The 19606-nt window shown below is 43.5% G+C and overlaps 1 protein-coding gene across 1 annotated transcript in view; it reads right to left on the bottom strand.

Annotated features, from left to right (window-relative positions):
- KNL1 (kinetochore scaffold 1) overlaps positions 1 to 19606 on the bottom strand; it is a 54638-nt gene that overhangs the window by 16347 nt on the left and 18685 nt on the right. Inside the window, exons 10-14 of the mRNA XM_019551983.1 lie at positions 17690 to 19573; positions 12229 to 12373; positions 8148 to 8215; positions 7904 to 8002; positions 1174 to 1289 (exon numbers count right to left, since the gene is read on the bottom strand). Coding sequence (XP_019407528.1) covers positions 1174 to 1289; positions 7904 to 8002; positions 8148 to 8215; positions 12229 to 12373; positions 17690 to 19573 — 2312 coding nt within the window. The remainder of the gene's footprint in view (positions 1 to 1173; positions 1290 to 7903; positions 8003 to 8147; positions 8216 to 12228; positions 12374 to 17689; positions 19574 to 19606) is intronic.

The raw sequence follows: 19606 nt of genomic DNA on the forward strand, positions 1-19606 counted from the left end.
GGCTAGGATCTGGAACCAACTTCCAAGAGAAGTGGTGCTGGCTCCTACCCTGGGGGTCTTTAAGAGGAGGCTAGATGTACACCTTACTGGAGTTGTTTGACCCCAGTCCTCTTTCCTGCCATGGCAGGGGGTCAGACTCGATGATCTGCTCAGGTTCCTTCCGAACCTAGAAACTACGAAACTATGGAAGTTGGCCTGATGAGGCTGATAAATGTCTGTGTGTGCGCGCAACTGCAGTGCAGCACATAGGCAGCAAGGAGAGCTGTGTGTAGCTGGTAAGTCTAGTGTGGTGGAAGGGTAGGGGAGAGGGAAAGGGCACTGTGGGGCAGATCAAGGCCCCTGCAGTGAGGGAGGAGTAGGACTGGGGCAAGCACTGCCCATCTGGGGTGCAGGACAGTCATAGCTCGTCCAGGGGGGTGGGGCCCACACGGGGAAGGGAGGTCACTCCCAGTGCTACGTGCACCTTGGGAGGACATGGGGGCACGTGTGCCCCCAGATCCGTGCAAGACACAGGCAGGGTGGGCTGCAGCTATAGGTTGGGGCTGAGACTGTGCCAGGCTCTTTCTGGCGCATGGAGGTTGGTGGGGGAGGGAGGGGGTTTGGTCAGGCTGCATTCGGGGCAGGTGGTGGTGGCACTGGGAGGGGGCTACAGCAACTTTGGAGGGGCTGAAGCCCCCCTGTAGCCCCTTCCCAGCACCACTGCCCACCCCAAGTGCAGCACGGTGCAGCCCCAGCCCTAGCCCACCGCTCCAGCCCACCACGCCCATGCCCCATGCAGATCCGGGGGCACAGACCTTCCACCCTCCCGTGTGTCTTCCCAGGGTGCACACAACAATGGGGGCCCCCCTACCATGGCTCCGTCTCATGCCCCCAAAATCTGATACATAAAACTGTATGATATCAGCCCCTACTCATCTGATACATAATGGAAAATGAAGCAAGTTGTTTTGGTCAATTCATCTCTAACCACAAGTTTCCTACCAAGACCTTCCCATACATTTAAATGATTGCTTGCTTAAGCAGACCAGCTATTATCTTGAATAATTTTCCTATGTGTTTTTGGAAAATAGTGGAATTACTCTTTTCAGGCCATCCTGCATGCAGCTAAAAGCAAGGTTAAGGGTTAAAAGCTAAAATACTAATATAAATGTTCAAATGAAAAAACAAACTTACTCATTGATCATTTGAGAAAGAAGCTGGCAATCTTCTTCATAAATCTTTAGCTTGGGGCGATAAATGTACTGGCTGAAAAATTGGTCCTCTGGAGTAGAAGTTGGGTTCATGGCATACTAGAAAGGACATGAAGAAGGAAGCTGAAGACTCCACTAAGGCACGCAACGCTTCAGAAGTACTAACCTTAAGTCAAATTCATGGGTAATAGTTTCGCAGATGTTACTGCAGGAGAAAATATCTGTGGGGGGTGGGCAGAAGCAGCATCCACTAAATAAAGTAAAAAAAACCCCAAGCTCTAATTGCATTTTATATTTCACAGACTTTTCTATATAATAATAGCTAAGTCATTTCACTTCTGTTGCCTGAATTTCCTCATCTTTCCAATAAGGGATACAGGCTCACCTTTAAGAAAGCATCGTGTACTCTAGGGATAAGCTTGCTATATGAAGTTCAAAGTATTATCTTTCTTTAATAAGTCGGCCCTTTAAATGGAGACAAGAAAAGCACCTGGACAGGATATAGGTTTATGGAACCTCTAGGCCACAACAGGTCAGAATGTTTTTGATACCTCTGGGTTTGTCTTCTCAATTATGCAGATATTTGCACATTTAGTAGCGCTGATATTGTGTTACACCCTTCAAAGAATCTTGCCTCACCCTAGCTGAGAATAACTGCGCTAGAGAAACATAAAGGATAACATTTTCAAACAAACCTATGCAACTTAGAATTCAAAGTCAATGAAACTTTGACATTTTTAAAAATGGGACCTCAAAGTTTTGGAAGATTTTATTGGTAAAGAATTTGGGCTGTTCCAAGTTGAAGAATGGATGGAAATGACAGAGGAAGCTTTCAGTTTTAATGACAGTGATGATTCTATAGTGAAATGACTACATTAGCCATTAGGCCCACAACTCACTATTTAGAGAATACAGCTTCAAGTATGAAGAATTAAACTATAACAAAGTCTTGTTTGACCTTTACTGTAAGTGAAGTGCAGTAAAGGCTTCAAGAGACATAACATTTGCAACCACTTTAAGAGACAGATTTCATAAACACAAGCTGTGTCCCGTTAATGGGCAAACAAGAAGCTTGAGCAAGAGCCAGGAAAGAGCTACCACCCTTCTTTTTCTAATCAGTGCAGAAATCTAGAAGAGCTTTAAAAACAACTAAACACTGGTATTAACAGATATTTTACTAAAAATCAGTCTCTGTGGACCCTGAGGGTTTCTATCAAACTGATCTTCCCTCTTCACTTATTTCCCATTAGCTGTGGAATCAATTTTTATTTTCAAGATGTGCTCCTGGGCCCAGGATATCCAATAGATCACCTAAAGCTCCAGGATACAGACAAGGATTGAAAGCTTTGCTTCTATGACATCATGCAACTCTCTACAGAAGTAATGTTCATCTTTGCAGAAGACAGAACTTTCCTGGGGCTGGTTTGAGACTGCAGAATGAATTCCCCAGGTAACTAATGATAGTTTACGTGTCACCAGGTTCTGCTCCAAGTGCAAGGTGTGTCTCCTGACCTTATATTCTTTAACATGAATAGGTCATATCATGCATACTTGGTAGAGTGAGGGAACAACCAACCCAGAATATGTTAGTCACATTGCTTAATACACTATTATAAGAGTTCTGATGTTTAATGCACTATGAGAAAAAAAAACTCTAAATACATAGATATTGCTGTTGTGGATAATATTTTCATTTTATAGGAATTCTGTTCACTGCCCTTGGCACAAGAGCATTTCCTACTAGCACAGGCAATAAGAATCCAGGAACTAGAGGTGCACTGATATATTGATTGCATGTTGGACAGGCACTGATAAAAGGAAAATTAAAGTAACCAGCTATTGGCTTTTTTTGGCCAGTGTAGCTGATAATGTCACAGATAAATATAATATGCCTTCTTGCCAGGGTCCCTGGACGCCATGTGCACGCAAGCAGCTGCAGCATGCACGTGGCTAGGAATGCAGTTGAGCAGCAAGGAGAGTAGTATGGTGAAGGTAAGTATAAGTATGTGGAGGGAAATGGGCGTGGGGAGGTGTGGGGGGCAGATTGAGACCCCCAGTGAAGGAGGGAGTGGAGCAGGGGCAGGGGGCGTTGCACATCCAGGGGGCTGGGTCAGGGAGTGGGATGGAGCTACGTGCACCCCAGGGGAAGGCATGGGGGAGGGCCATTTGTGCACAGGGCAGAGGCAGGCTGCCCAATGTGGGCTTGGGGCTCTCTGCTCTGCTGCCTTTGCCCTGGGAGTTGCAAGGTGGCTGTGCATCCCCTGCCTGTCAGTGGCAGTGGCGAGTTGTGCAGGTAGGGGACATGGCACGGCCAGCACGTGGCTCCCGGGGCAAAGGCAGCAGAGCAAAGAGTCCTGAGTCCACAGCAGGTAGCCCGTGTCCACCCTTGCCCCTCTCCTAAAAGTGTCCCGGTGCTTAAAAGTGGTGGTGGCAGCACTTGAACTAAAGCTCATTTGATGAGCTTTAGTTCAAGCACCCCCACCACCATTTTTAAGCACAGAGATGCTGATTCTCTGGACAAGCCACCTGTATCTCCATCCTGCTCCCCCCACCCTGGCCCCAGGGTCCCATTCAGCATCCTGGCTGGGCAGCACCCCCAGCCCCACTCCCCCCCTTACCGTGGGGACCTCAATCTGCCCTCTCCCTCATGCCCCTTTCCCTCCACAGACTTACCTGCAGGGCGCTGCCCTCCATATTGCCTGGCTGTGCTCCTGTAAATCTATTATCCGATTGATATTGGCCAATATGCCTGGTGAATAACTGGCTATCTGTATCAGCCAAGACAACCTTGATCAGTGCGCCCCTACTAGGAACAGAAATTGGACTAGTAGACTGATACCAATGTATTTTATTTTATAAGTGTCAAGGCACTGCCATTTTACAAATCAAACTCTTCTTTATAGGATAGCTCTGTATTCATAATGACATTTTGCAGCAGCAGCTTAATGCTTATATGTAAATAAGAGTCTCACATGAATATGCAGGAAGAAAATTAGGAAGGCCAAGGTATGTTTTGAGATGTAAAGGACAAGGGATATAAAAGACAATAAAAAGGATTCTACAAGTATGTCAGAAGAAAGAGGAAGATGAAAAAAACTGTAGGTCCCTTACTGAATGCATAAGGCAATCTAGTTACAGATGATGCAGAGAAAGCTTAAGCATTTAATCCCTTTTTCACTTTTAGTCTTTCACATAAAGACAGCTACTAGGGGATGAACAGTTGGCAGCAAAGACAGGAAGGACACAAACATCTTAGGGTAATGGCAGAACAAGTTAGGGATTAGAGAAGCTAGATTTTCAAGCCAGCAGGGCCAGGTGGGATGTACCTTAGGTACTGAATGAGGTAATTTCAGAGCCATTGTCTATCCTCTTTGAGAACTCAAGGTCAAGCGATTGGAAAAAACTTTGCAACAGCAGGAAGTTGGCCACTGTGGTCCCCCTACTTTACTTGTGGTAGATTAGGAGCGTTATGTCTTGTGTTACAGGTGGCTGTGTAGTTTTGCTAATAGGTTAGTCAACATACTTGTATAGGATGGCTTGGACAGGGATAATCCTGCCTCATGAAGGGGGCTGAACTAGATCTCTGGAGGTCTCTTCTATACCTACTTTTCTATGATTCTGTGAAGAGGCCAAACAGATAGCCCATCTTTAAAAAAAAAGGAAAATCTGGGGAATTAGAAACCAGTTAATCTGACTTTGATACCTGGAAACAACATAGGGCAGGTCCCCTAATGTGAAGCTACAGTGAAGTTTCCAGAAGAGAACACAGTGATCAGGAACAGCCAGCATGGATTCACCAAGAGCAAGTCATGCCTCAGCAATCCAACTTCCACCTAAAATAAGGTGACAGGCTCTGTGGGTGTGGGGTTGGGGAGAGGGACAATGGATGCAGTGTACTGTGACTTTAGCAAGTTTCATCCACATTATTTCCCACAGAAGTCTTATCAATAAACTAAGGAAATACAGATTAGATGAAAGTACTGTAATGTGGATATACAATTGGCTGGATCACCATACTTAACAAGCAGTCATCAGTGGCTCAGTTTCTAGTCAGAAGGTGTTATCAAGTGTGGTTTCCCAGGGATCTGGCCTGGAATTCTTTAACATCTTCATTAATGATCTAGACAACTGGATTGAGTGCACAGTTAAATTTGTGGATGACACCAATTGTAGGGTGGAGTTGTTGACTTTCTGGAGGGCAGGGCTAAGATCCAAAATAACCTGGATACACCGGAGAAATGGACCAAAAATCAGTTCAGAAGAAATCCAACAAGGACAAGTGCAAAGTCCTACACTTGAGACAGCATAACTGTATGCTCAAATACAGATTGGGGAATGTTTCACTGTAATGGAACCAGACTTGTTCCATTACAGTGGAACATAAGCAGAACATGAACCAACATTGCAAAAAAGCAAACATCTTACTGAGTTGTATTAACAGAGGTATCTTTTGAAAAAAAGGGAAGCGATTCTTCTGCTCTACTTAGCACTGATGAGGAATTCACTTGGAATACTGTGTCCAATTTTGGGACCCACACTTCAAGAATGATGTGAACAGATCGGAAAGAGTCCAGTGTAGAGGGACAAAAACAATTAGAGGCCTATTAAACACAATTTATGAGGAAAGGCTGAAAGAATTAGTACTATTTAGTTTGGAAAGAGAAGATAAAGAGAGATTTGATAACAGGTCTTCAAATACCTACAGGACAATTAAAGAGAGGATGGAGAGAGTCTTTTCTCTGTAGCCACAGAGCTAGCAGCAGCGGCCTCAAACAGCAGCAGAAGAAACTCAGGTCAAAGATTCAAAAGGCCTTTCTGACTGAGGCTGGTCAAGCACTGGAAAAAAGTCTCCCTAGAGAAGCTGTGGAATCTCCGTCCCTGAAAATTTTCAAGGGGAGGTTAGACAGATATTTGATTGGGATGGTTTTGTCTGTGATGATCCTGTTTTGAGCAGGGGACTGGATTAGATTATCTGAGCCCTACTTTCCTATGATCCTATGCAGAGATGACCTGAACAGGGTGCGGGACCCGGGGCAAATCAACCTGTGCGGGGTCCCGCCCCTAGATGTAAGGAAACCAGCGATGGATTCAGCAGCGGGGCAAGGGGGAAGAGGGTGCGCCGAGCAGCCGGACATGAAGCCAGTGGCAGCGCAGAGTCGACGTGGCCACTCCGTCTGACTTTGCAGGGTCCCCCAAAGCACGGGGCCCCGGGGCAGTTGTCCCAGTTCGCCTCCCCCAACTTCCCCCGCCCCAGGAACAGCCCTGATCCTATGTGTTTGGACAACTAGGTTGCACTTCTATAGGAAAATCTGGTTAAAAGAATGCTATCTGATGCTTTTAAAAAAGAGAAAGCCAAAAAGGCAAGCTAGAGACCAGTTCCTCAATTTCAATATTTCAGGTGCAAATGCAATTGGCTATGCAGAAAATTGAAAATAAATCCTCTGTTGCCTGAAGGTTGTGCTGGCATGGAAACGTCTCAGTTCAGGTACCAAAACTGGGATACTCATCAAGATCAGTATTGTAAAACCAACTATATGAAAATTATACTAGAACTATTTTGTTTAAAAGAAAGAACACTTGCAAAGCAGAACTAAGCCAGGCAAAAATTCTGAACTTTGAATGCTCTTGAAGATTTCCATTTTTTAAATATTTATGATGCTCACCCCGAGGCCTAAGGCAGAAGGTGTAAGACAGGCTTGTGGTTATTTATTCAATACAAAAATGTTTACTTCTATTTTTCCTGTACCTGTACACAGCCAAATAGACTCTTTCCACAGTGCAACAGCAGTCTAGGTGTCATTTAAAAAAAACAAAAAAAACAAAAAAAACTGTCTTTTTGCCTCCGTTTTATTTTCAGCTTCAAGTGGAAACATTAGAATGAATGTGCCTTGAATTCAAGTGCAATAATGCTGTGCAGATGAGGATTTTATTTTCTCTAGCAGCTGAAAAATAGGACTTTCCTTAGCTTTACTGGCAGGGAATAAAACTAACATGGAGATGAAAGTTGTTTTAAAAATATCTAAGAGAGTACACGCATGAAACATTCCAGATCTCCAATGGAAAAAAAAAATGGATGTATTATGGTCTCCGTACTTTATTATAAAAGTTTCATCCAGCAGTACAAAAATATTCTTCAGGCTCCTGTGAGGAAGAAAGTGCTAGAATAGCTACAGCCTTATTAAACTTTTCCATCTCTGTTGCCATCATGCTGTTATATTGTAATGTGGAGAACTCAAAATTACTGCTTCATTAATAGCCCGAATCTCAATCTTATGTTACATTCTCAGAGTGGGACTAGGCTAGGCAGAGTGCAAGCGTTAGTGACAAGATGACTGCAGGAGTATTATGAAAATTTCTATTTCAAGAACTATTTTGTCTCAGTAGATATTTATACATTTTAATAAAGTACATTTTTAATAAAGTACGTGATACAAAAAAAATGAAACTGTGTACAGTAATTCCTAGGGAGTTTGTTTCTCAGAATTGAAAAAAACCCCCTAAAAACAACAGGACCCTATCCAGATTTAATTACACCTGTATTGACATGTGGGGGAAAATAAAGAAGAGAATGGTCTGTTTGTGGTTTTGATGAGACAAAGTAGTCCTTGCAGCTCTACTTGTTTAACCTGCAGTCTACTTCAGTGAAAATCAAGACAAAAGAATACATTTTAAATGGCAATGGGGAACATGTGTTTGAGAATTTAGCTACTCACATTTGCTGGAAGATGGCTCTGCCGGGGCTTCTGAATCACAATATGGACCTGAAGAAGTGTAAAGAACTCCCCTACTGTGATAAGCCCATCCTGAAATTTCTGCAATGTGAATAGAGTGTGCATAACAATAATTAAGTTATGATCATTAACACCAGTGCATGCAAAAAGGTTCATTTAAAGGGGACAGAGCCAATATATTTCATCTTAGGAAAATGAAATTAAAGCCTCTCAGCTGCTTACTTACCTCCAATAAATTCTGTTCGCAAATACTATCCGTGAGAAGCTGAGACTCCATCTGACTGTTTGGCTGCACTAGAGAGAAAGACGGAGATTTTTTTTTTTTTTTTAAATAAAGCAAAGTAAGAGAGGGCATATAATGGGTCATTTAGCCTAGCACCTCAGCATGGCCTATCCACACTGATTTCTCCCCTGCATCCTCTCTTCCCTTATAGCTTCCAGCATTTAGAGACCTAGAAAGTCCTAATTTAGAGACCACACCTCTAAATGCCATGTTTAATACTGGCTGATGGATTGGCCTAACCTCCACTAAGTCGTCCAAACGTTTTATGAATCTGGTTAAATTATATGTCACTACATCATCTTGTGTCAATAAGATCTACAAATTAATTATATGCTACATGGGAATGTATTTTCTTTAGTTTGTTTTAAGGCTGCTTCTTAATACTTTCATTGCACGTTCCCCAATTCAGGTACTGTGACAGATAGTAAACAGTAAATCTTCTACGTACTTTCTCCATGCCAAATCATGATTTTATAGACCTCCAGTGTCATTCCTCAGTCTTTTTTTCTTTAAGATAAGAAGTCTTAACTTCGTAGTCTCTCCACGGCCCTGGTCATCCTAGTTGCCTTTCTCTGTATCTTTTCTACCTCTTTTAAAAGTGGTGGTGATGGAAAGGAAAGGGTGTTGGAAAGGGAGAGCGGAAGAAGTCTAGGAATTGCAAACAGCACTCAGGGCATGAGAGACATGACTTTAGGTCCACACTAATTCACTAGCAACTTTAATGCAGAGTTTGATCTTCATTAGAACAACAATCTAAGATTTCATACTTAACTCCGAGCCAAAGACTATTTTGGGAAAGTTAGAGGGTAACTGAATAGTTCCTTAATAATCAACTCAATTTTGTTTGTAAAGTTGATGTCTAGCATATACTTTACAGGGGTGAGAAATGACAAATGATCAGAATTAAGTTGTTCTGAATCTTAATTACAACTTTCTAACAAGATGTCAATACTGAAGAGCCAATTTTCACTATACAGTATTCTATTACTCTCAGTTGTGCCATCTCAATTTAGCTATGGCACCCAAGCCTATTAAAAATAAAGAGGAGCAGATGAATAATAATAATAATAATAAAAAAAAAACTTAGGCTGTACAGATGACATTAAGAAGAGAACTTGGATTCCCTAAATTACAAGATGGTGTTCTGTAGAATTGTGGAAAGAAATGGCTCTATTTGGTGAAGAACAACCACCCCATCTAGAGACACTGGCTTGCCAATTTAAGAAAAGAGGACTTTATATTGGATCTCTAGGGGGCCGGTAGCAAAAGTCCACAGGTAATTTTTTGTTTGTTTTAAAGTAACCTAAGCATAGGACTGGAATATGGAGAAAATGGAAAACTGCAATTTCAGAGATAAGAGTAAGAATCATAGAAATTAAGGGCTGAAAGCGACCTTGAAAGATCATTGAGTCCAACCCCCTTGCTCTGGACAGGAATGCCGCTGAGATCAAATGATCCCAACAAGGTGTCTATCTAGTTTCCTCTTGAAGACTTCCAAGGTTGGGGATTGTACCACCTCCTTGGGAAGTCTATTCCAGATTCTGGCAACCCTTACTGTAAAGTTTTTCCTTACATCCAACCTGAAACCATCCTCTAACAGTTCATGGCTATTGCTGCTTCTCCTCCCCGGGGCGTCCTAGTGAACAGTTTGTCTCCCAGCTCCCGATATTCATCCCTTATGTACTTACATATGGCCACCAAGTCCCCCTCTCAGCCTTCTCTTCCCCAGGCCGAACAGGCTCAAATCCCTTAGTCTTTCCTCATAAGGTTTGTCCTCCAGGTCCTTAATCATTCTTGTGACCCTTCTCTGAACTCTTTCAAGATTCTCCAGAATCTCCAAAGCAACTGTTTCTTACCAGCAAGTTCCCCATTCCAGGTGTTCAGATGACACTCCTTTTAACAGCAGTGACCACTTAGGAGAAACGCAGCATCTGGATAGCAACATGTTCCTACTAACAAGCATTGGCATATAGCCAATATATTGATACAGAAGTGTACAGTTTACTCAAAATGGGCAGACTGAGAAACAAGGAGGAGCTGTTTCATGTATGAACAATATAGACATTTGCCTGGAAGTTCATAAGAGGCAAGAGTGGGTTTGCAGAATGACCCTTGATGAAGGATAAAGGGGAAGAACACAATCTCGGTTAAAGTGGTTAAGGAATGATAGACTGCAAAAAGGAGGAGTAAATAAATTAAGAGTAACTGGCTTAAAAAAAAGTTCAACAAACTTATGGAAATTGGTTCACAGGGTTCATTGCATAGACAAATCTCAAGAACGAATGAGTACAGGAGTTCTGACAGTTACTTTAGAGCTATATTAAAAACACAGTAACAAACTGCCCAACACAGAGGAAAGACAGGAAGCAAGGGATAGGGAGAAAGGAATTAAGGGAGAAATTATGACTGCATCAGGAATTCTTAATTACCTAAAAATCAAAAGGTATCATTACAAAGACTGGAAACAAGGGCACATGACCAAGGACAAAAAAGAAAAAAGAACAGCACCAGTCTGTGGGGACAAAAGCAGAAAAACTAAGCGATTTGGACAATGGGGTGAAAAGCAACCTGTTTAAATTTGCTGATGATAATAAAATTTGGGGTGAGGTAAACACGCTAGTAGGGAGGGAAAGACTGCAGCAAGACCTGGATAGGTTACAGGGGTGGGCTAACAAAAACAGGGTGCGTTTCAATACTGACAGGTACAGAGTACTGCACTTGGGCAGTAGTAACCAGCAGCACACTTATAAGCTGGGAATCTCCCTTCTTAAGAGCATGGAGGCAGAAAGGGATCTTGGAGTCATTATTGACTCCAAGATGACCATGGGCCGACAATGTGAGGTCACAGTTGGCAGAGCTAACCGGACCTTGTCGTGCATCCACAGGTGCATCTCTAGCAGGGACAAGGAGGTGATCCTCCCCCGCTATGCAACACCGGTCAGGCCACAGCTGGAGTACTGTGTCCAGTTCTGTACACCCCACTTCAGGAGGAATGTGGACAACATTGAGAGGGTCCAGAGGAGGGCCACCCGCATGATCCCGGGACAACAGGGCAGACCCTACAATGAGAGACTGTGGGATCTGAATCTATTCAGCCTTCACAAGAGAAGGCTGAGGGGGGACCTGGTGACTGTCTGTAAACTCACTAGGGGGACCAGAAGGGTTTGAGAGAGACCTTGTTTCCCCTAGCGACCCCTGGCATAACAAGGAATAATGGCCACAAGTTGTTGGAGAGGAGGTTTAGATTAGACATCCGTAAGAACTACTTCACAGTTACAGCGGCTAGGATCTGGAACCAACTTCCAAGGGAAGTGGTGCTGACTCCTAACTTGGGGGTTCTTTAAGAAGAGGCTTGATGCCTACCTTGCTGGAGTCATTTGAGCCCAGTTTTTCTCCTGCCCAGGCAGGGGGTCGGACTTGAAGATCTACAAGGTCACTTCCGACCCTACTTCTATGATAAGGCACAAATGAATCACAAGTAGCAAAGCATACATAAGGCAACAAAAATGTTTCTATAAATATATTAGAATTAAGAGAAAAATAATGGAAAAATCTACATCTGCTACATCTAAGCAGGAGACAAGGAGAACAAAAATTGAATGATGCACATAAGACGGTGTCTTTTTTGCTTTAGTCTCTACAAAAAGTATTAACTGTGATTAAATACCTAACAAAAAACATCCTAACAAGGAGATACGAATACAGAAAAAACAAATTAAGAAGATTTGGATAAAACAGACAAAGCAAGCCAGCATGACAAGACAAAATTAATCCTAGAGTACTTAAGTAACTATCCAAAGTAATCTTTGAACCATTAAACAAACCTTTCTTTGAGAACTCATGGAGGAAAAGGGAGGAACCCAAGGGACCAGAGAAAGGCTAATAATACTTATCTGGAAAAAGGAAGACCACAGGAATTATGGATGTGCAACAGTCTCTAGAGGAAATAAGTGCTGCTAGATAATGCTGCTGGTTGATTAGAACCAAAATAAATTTTAGGTGATTATTGTCAAAAAGGCCTTACTACTACTAAAGTCTGCATCAGCCTTAATGGAATCCAAAGAACTGCTGCTGCTGGAGTGGGTCCTGTCTGGGCTTTTAGTTGACAGATTTGGAGGCTCTTCGCATTTAGGAGTTTCTGCTTGAGTATGAGATGTGTTACAGGTAGGCTGAAATTAAACAATATTGAAAAGCAGATATTAAGAGAACTGCATTCAGTTGTTTATAAATAATACTTCATTTACTGGACTTCTGTACAACTGCCATATTATGGCTTTCAATTGCAAATCATTTTTAGTTTCTGCACATTTATATGTACTAAACAAACACGGCACTCCAGTGTACAGTGAATGGAGCTCACTTAACGAGCAGATATACAGTATTTTCTTTTCTCCTCGTTGTTCAGAATATTACAGATAAGGAAAACACAATTCAGTCACCAGTGAAAAGTCTAGGATCACATCAAAATTATTTGGCGCTGGCAGGTACAGAGCCCAGGTCACCAGGCCAGAATTTAACCGCCTTAAGACATGAGCCCTTCCTTTATTTTCCTGCAACCTTCTACCTCTTACCTATGGATTTTAATTTATTTAGCAACTGAAGCAGGGGGCCCCCAAAGTCAACAACCTCTTTCACCAAACAATTCACTAATTCTCAAAGCAGGGCCATCTTATATACCAAATAAGGTAGACTAACACTAGCATATGATCATGCATTTAAAGAGCACAGCATATGCTATTAAAGTGCATAGCTTTGGGGGGGGGTGGGGAAGACTACTCAATTACATGAGTGTTCACTTATCCAAACCATTGTATGCAACGCACAGTAGCTTTCTGTATCAACAGAAGCTTTCATCACTCCAGTATTAGCTATTGTCAAACTGACCAGCTCCCCTCATTTCAATTAGTTCCAGGGCTCCTACTGGAAGTCTTTAAAACAACAGGACCTAGTTAAGTTCACAGTTGTTAAGCGTCTTGAAATGAAGCAAGATAGCAGCTGCAAAACCAACAAGCTCCAATCATTTTGAAGGTTTTTAATAGCAGGCCCAAAAGTGACTAACTCCTTTCAGTTTCAAGGCTTCTACTCACAACCTTTCACTCCTGCTACTAAAGTTTACAGGAAAGTTGAAACATGTTAATTAGGGTTGCGGGAAATGGCTATTTCTCATTTTGATTTCAGATTTGGCCGTTTTGGCACACAGTGATTCATTTTGGTATTTTGGATCACTGCTCTGCTTCGATTTGACTGAACATGTTGTGTAGTTTTGATGCTGTTTGGGAGATTTGGATTGGCCAGGGAAAGGCAGGCACAGCTGGGCGGCTGCAGGGTCTCCCGTGGTTCTTCTGGCTGTGTCTGCCTCTCCCCGGGCTGGGGGAGCCATGGGAGAAGCTCCCATGGCTGCCCTGCAAGGCTGGCTCCAGCCTAGACCCAGCACTTTAAAAAAAGCCCTGCACACCGGCTGCAGGGGCAGCAACTGGGGCCTCTGGGCACTTGTGGCAGAGCCCTCCCATGTAGTACAGGACAGTGGGGATCATGGCGGCTGCCCCATGGTGGAAGTGTAGCATGGCTTGGCAGGGCACTGCAAACTGTCTGGGAGCCCAGCTGTGCTCAGCCCGAGGTCCCTGCTCCCAGGCAGTGCAAGGTGCCCTACTGAGGTACTCTGGACCCGCGCCATGGGGCAAGCAAAGAGGGCAATCCCCATTGCTCCCCCTAGTGCCCTGTGCTATGGGGGAGGCTATGCCATGAGTGCCCAGAGGCTCTAATTGCCGCTCCTGCAACTGGTGAATGCAGGGCTTTTTTTCCCCCCCTTAAGTGCTAGGACACCAGGGCCAGGCAGGGAGGGGTGATCGGGGAGCAGGGGATGTGTGGGGGTAGCGGGAAAGCTATCCCAGGAGGCCCCATAGCCCCTGCTACAGCTGGTGAGTGCATTTAATTTTTTTAAACATGGGCTGTGCTGAGAAGACTCAGGTGCTGCCAGTGGCCACAGATGGCTGCGGCAGCATGCTGACATTCCACATGCAGATTTGGGGTCCTGCACCCCCTGAGAGGGCTGCAGGGCTGTGCCAGACTCCTCTTGTGGGGGGTCAGGCACCTGGATCTGTGCATGGGATGACAGCAGGCTGCCATCCCTCCCTCAGAGCACTGGGATTGGAGGGGAACTCAGGGACAGCTCACAGACGCCAGCCAGCAACAGATACCAATATCAGAGCAGTCCTTCTGCCCTCTTCCCCCTCCCTCCTCTTAGTTTGTTTCCCTGCAAGCCTGGCTCTGAAACATTTTGGATGGTTTTGTTTCATTTTGTAGATGTTTCAGAGCCTTCTGTTTCATTTTGGATTTGGTGTTTCAGGTGCTGAAATGGGCTGAAACACCTCTAAAATGAAACAGTTGCTGAAATTTCACACAGCCCTAGTGTTTATATGCATAGCAGTTTCTGCACTTAACTGGATCTGCAAAAAAGTAATGTTTGTAACAAGGGATAACAAATTGAGACTTGCACTGGATTATGCAGTTAAACAAAATTGTGTGTTTACTCACCGTGCATAAAACTGGAGTACCCTGTGTATCAAAATGCACGTGCCATAGCAGAACCAAATTGAAGTTGTATAGACTACCTTAGTTTTGTGAATTTTATATTTCTGAGAGCATAATTTTACAACCAATATTCTTTAAATGGATGGCTGAGTATACATATAAATGCTCAGGTTTAAAAAAAAAAAAATATTAAAACTACACATTTTACCTTTTTGCATTGTACTTAACATTCACCTGAGTTTCCAGTTGGACTGCTTGCTTAGCTAGCCCCAATCCATTCCTACCCAATTCCAAGTCTAAATGTCCTTGGCTCAATCAATCAGGCTCAGTCTTCCCCGTCTCCTTGCTTGGCCAGTTCCAGTCCACCCCACCCTAATTTACAATCTGAGTTTTCTTCCCCTCTGCCAAGTCTCTCTAGTCCAAATCTCCAGGCTCTTTGTCCCATGCCCCAAATATTCTTTATATTCTCCACTTTTGAATAATGCTGCTTTTCTGTCAGTAATTTCCTGTACTGTGGGGGAGAAGAGACAGGTGCTTTACTTCTTGTTCAGGTACCTAAAGCCAACACAGTGCAGAACTGCAACTATAGGCAAGTCTTGCTCAACCCCAGGGATCTTAAAAGAAGTTGTTGTTTAAACTCTACCAAGTTTCTACTAAGCACGTAGATACAGATTTTCTTTATAGGTTCTTAACAATTTGGACAGATAATCAGACATGGTAAAGTGAGCACTACATAAAAGTCACTCTCTGCCAGACTACAAGCCACTGCAACCAAAGGATTGGAGTGCTAGTTTCTCAAAGAACAGGTTACCAAAGTCTCTTATTATGGGTTAAAATGTACTTTTTAAATTAGCCTCATTTTCAGAAGTGACTGAAGTTTTTCAGCCAGATTTTTTTCTATACATCAGCCCAACGAATACAATTACAGAAAAATTCAACCAGGGTGGTTAAATATTGGCAATTGTGAGAAAAATCAGAACATGGTAAGTGGCTGCACCCCATGCCCAGCCTCCTCTGTGCCCCAGCCAGAGCAGGCAGACCATACCACAGAACAAAGTCCTTGACTATTGTTCAGGTCCCCAAAACAGGTAAGAAGTTCCCCCCTTCACAACTTCACCTCCCAGTTCAGAGGAACATACTCCCCTTCCATTCCCTACCTGCTGCTCTAGCTGGGCTGTACTGGGGCTGGGCTCAGCTTGGAACAGCAGGAGGCAGGTGAGTTCTCCCTTGCTTTGCCTGCTCCCAGGCTGGCATGGAACATGTGGGTGGGGGGAGGAGAGGGGCAAATGGAATGGACCAGGCAAGAAGGGGGAACCCACTCACTGCAACCACTGCCCCAGGCTGAACCCAGACTTCGCACAACCTGGCTGGAATGAGAGAGGAGCTTCCTTTAACCTTGGAAAACTGGGAACCCAGCACCAGTGGCAGCCAGGGGTGGTGGGGGATAATGGGAGAGGAGGAGATTTACATCTGAGCACAGAGGGGAAGGGAGGGGGGATGGAATTCTTACTTTCTTTAGGGAATCAAAGTCCTTTTTTGCCATACAGTTGACTGATCCATCTCTGGATCCACCCCTATCAGTTGAAATTCAATACATTCATCTATAAATCCGACTGAAATTCATTTGCCTGTCCACATAAGGTTTTGCAACTATAACATTTCCCATGCTGATGGGATTTACAATAGATAACAGCCAGAATAATTCTATTACACTCTCACTAGGAAGAACAGAAAAGCAGTCTTTTAAACGCATCATGAATCTAGTAACTAACAAGACCCTTCTTCACTTTACTAATATCCAAGTGTTATTAAATATGGGTCTATACAGGATACCAAACAAAGCAGCATGATTCTGCCAAACAGTTCAATGGACCATAAACATTTATCAAAGGAAGAATGAACTTTAAACTATTGAGTCAGTGAGTTAAAAAATGAGCAAACATCAGTTCCCCCTATACAAGTTTCTTTTGATTTATATTGTACATGCATTCCTGGAGAATGGCGCATAAATTGAATTCGCATAAAGCGAACCCACTTTACAATGTAATAAATAGGGATAGGTTCCCATGGTGGTGAGGGAGGGAGGGAGGCAGGCTGGGACTAGGAAAGGGGCAAGGGAAGAGCTGCTGCTCCCAGGACTGCACAAGGTAGCAAAGCAGAGGGAGCAGAGTGGCTGTCACTCCAGCCCTGGCTGCAGCGGCCCTGGCCCTGGGAGCAACCGGCACCAGCTGTTTGCAGTTGCTGGGCGGTACCGTGCTCTGCCTGTTCCCACTCAGCTCTGCTCTTGGGCTGCGCCATGCCCTGGTGCAGGCAGCTGCAACCAGGGCTAGGGCGAGTGCTGTGCCTTCCACCACCCAGGGCTCTGGTTGTCTGCACTCACGACAGCCCTGGGAACAGCCAACACCAGCTGCCTACATCATGGCACAGTACAGCTCAAGAGCTGAGGTGAGCCCAGGTGGAGCATGGTGCAGCCTGGCAGCTGCAGGCAGCTGGCGCCGGCCACTCCCAGGGCTGCTGCAGCTGGGGCTGGGGTGAGTGGGGCAATGGCCCTTTTCCCTAAACCCACAGACTTACCTGCTTGGGCAGGGGGGCATCTATGCTGATTGCATAAGAGTGAATTTACCCTGCATATAACAAATTCCTGGTCTAAATATGCTCATCGCATAAGAGTGAATTCACATATAAAGGACTTGCATAAATTGAGGTGAACCTGTATAATAAGGTCCAGTTTCCTCACACACAGGAGTTCCACGAAACAATTTCTTACTATTCCTTTGTTAGGACAAGACAAGAGTTGCCTAGGGAAAGGCAAAGTTATGGACTGGCACACGCAAGAAATTCTTACAGTAAAACCTTCCACTAAACAACTTTAATTCACTCCTAAAATTCAGGCAGGGTGAATTTAAAGCCCTGTGACAGTTAACTATGTTCTAAATGTAAGTAATTAAGCCCACCTGCTGTTGGTTTGGAGCACTGTCATCCCATCCATCACCCCTCTTGAGCTTCTTCCCATTCTGGAGTTCTGTTTCCTCTTGCTCTATAGCTCTTTTCTGGTTGCTGCAAGTTTCTTGTTCTTCATGTGAATTCCTTTTATTAGGGAAGATCTCTTTTTTATCCATTACACTAAGAGCCCCATCTGGGGGGTCACAACTTAAAGAATCATTTGAGTCCATTTCTTCTGGAAACACAGGAAGCAATTCCTCAGCTATAAACTGAGAAGGGCTCAAGTTATGCTTAAGACATGTATTTTCTGGGGTTTCTCTAGTGACCAAATTTACTTCTGGAACTGCAGTTTTTTCTTTTCCTTCTGCTTTTTTGTTTAGGTCCTGTGCATTAGAAGTGTTGCAATTTCTGTTGTTGGGCAATTTAGGTAGGAAGATACCAAGACGTATCTTCCTCCCTTGACAAGCACCCTTATGTACTGTGTCTAAAAGAGTATCCACAGAAGCACCTCCACTTTCAAAATACACGTTTGCTGGCTCCTGAATTCTGACTGCATTACTGGACTTGCTTTCAGTATCTTTTCCTACTCTGAAAGAATCTCCTGGCTGTGTCGCCAATTTAGGCAACTGCTCAGCAAAGTTAGAGACAGGATCAATTTCAGAAATGGTAGCAAACTCAGACTTTCTTCTAATATGTTTTAATCTGGAACAAACATTTACAATACCAGACAATGCAGGTACACAGTTGGGATCTATCTGATCTGTAGGAACAACAGTGACCAAGGAAAGTTGTTCAGTCTGTTCTGAAGTTCTTTGGAAATCTTTTGGAAGTGTTTTCTTTTCAAAAGGCATTTTTTCATTTTCCTCCATCTCTTTGTAAGAAATTGTAACAGCGTCTGCTCCAGCAGTGACTAAATCTGTGAGTCTACATTCTTGCTTGGATGAAGTAAGCTTCCCAGAATCATTTTTGGAGTCTATATTTGGGACACTATGTGCATTCTTCCTCAAACATTCAGAAGTGTCCTTATGTAAGTGAGGTTGTTGGACAGGACTTTGAACATGCAACACAGCATCTCCATTTTCTTCACTGCACACCACAGGACTGTTCTTTGTGACTTCATTTTCACTTTCTACCTTAGAAGTTTCCAATCGATTTTCTAGAAGCTTGAAAGACACCCTCTTTGTGTCTTTGGGTCTTACTAGTTTAACCAGATCCTCACTGTAAACAGAAGTAGAATTAGCTTTAGGAAAGTCAGTACAGTTTTGTGGCTTCTGAATGATATCTAATGCATCTTCAGGATGAATGAACTCTTCTGTTGCACCATTATGGATTTTGATAATATTGGTTTCTGATGAAACAGGAAAATTTGTTCCATATTTGTCCTTCAATTCTAACTGGCAATCACTTCTGAAGTCTCCCGTGTGCTTGGAATATATTTTCTCTCTACAAGTGGAGGAAGGTTTTCTATGTAAACTCTGCTGCTGGCCGCCCTCATCTGATACGTCTTGATTCTCATATCCTTTAAGGGTATTATTAACAGCAGTAGTGTGAGATGCAGTAATCTCCATATTAACCTGATTACCTGTAAACACAATAGTTTTATCAACCGGAGCTATAGGAACAGTTTGGTTGGGTTGTCCACCCCGCAGGGCAATTTTATTATAATCCTCCGCTACTTCAGGGATTTTAATGATCTCCATATTCTCACCCATAGGAAAAATTACTGTTTTGTTATTTGAAAGGGCTTCCTGTCCAACCTGTGCATCCAATTTTAGCTGGTCCTTAGACATTACTCTTTGCACAATTCTAGGAACAGCACGAGATTCAGTTATTTGCATATCATCCTGATTAAATGCAAATTCAATATTCTTGTCCAGGTGAAGTAAAGGCAGCTCTCGATCTTTTGAGCTTATCTGACGGTCTATTGC

The sequence above is a fragment of the Crocodylus porosus genome, unplaced genomic scaffold (assembly GCF_001723895.1).
Source record: "Crocodylus porosus isolate Cpor-Errol unplaced genomic scaffold, CroPor_comp1, whole genome shotgun sequence".
Lineage (NCBI taxonomy): Eukaryota > Metazoa > Chordata > Crocodylia > Crocodylidae > Crocodylus > Crocodylus porosus.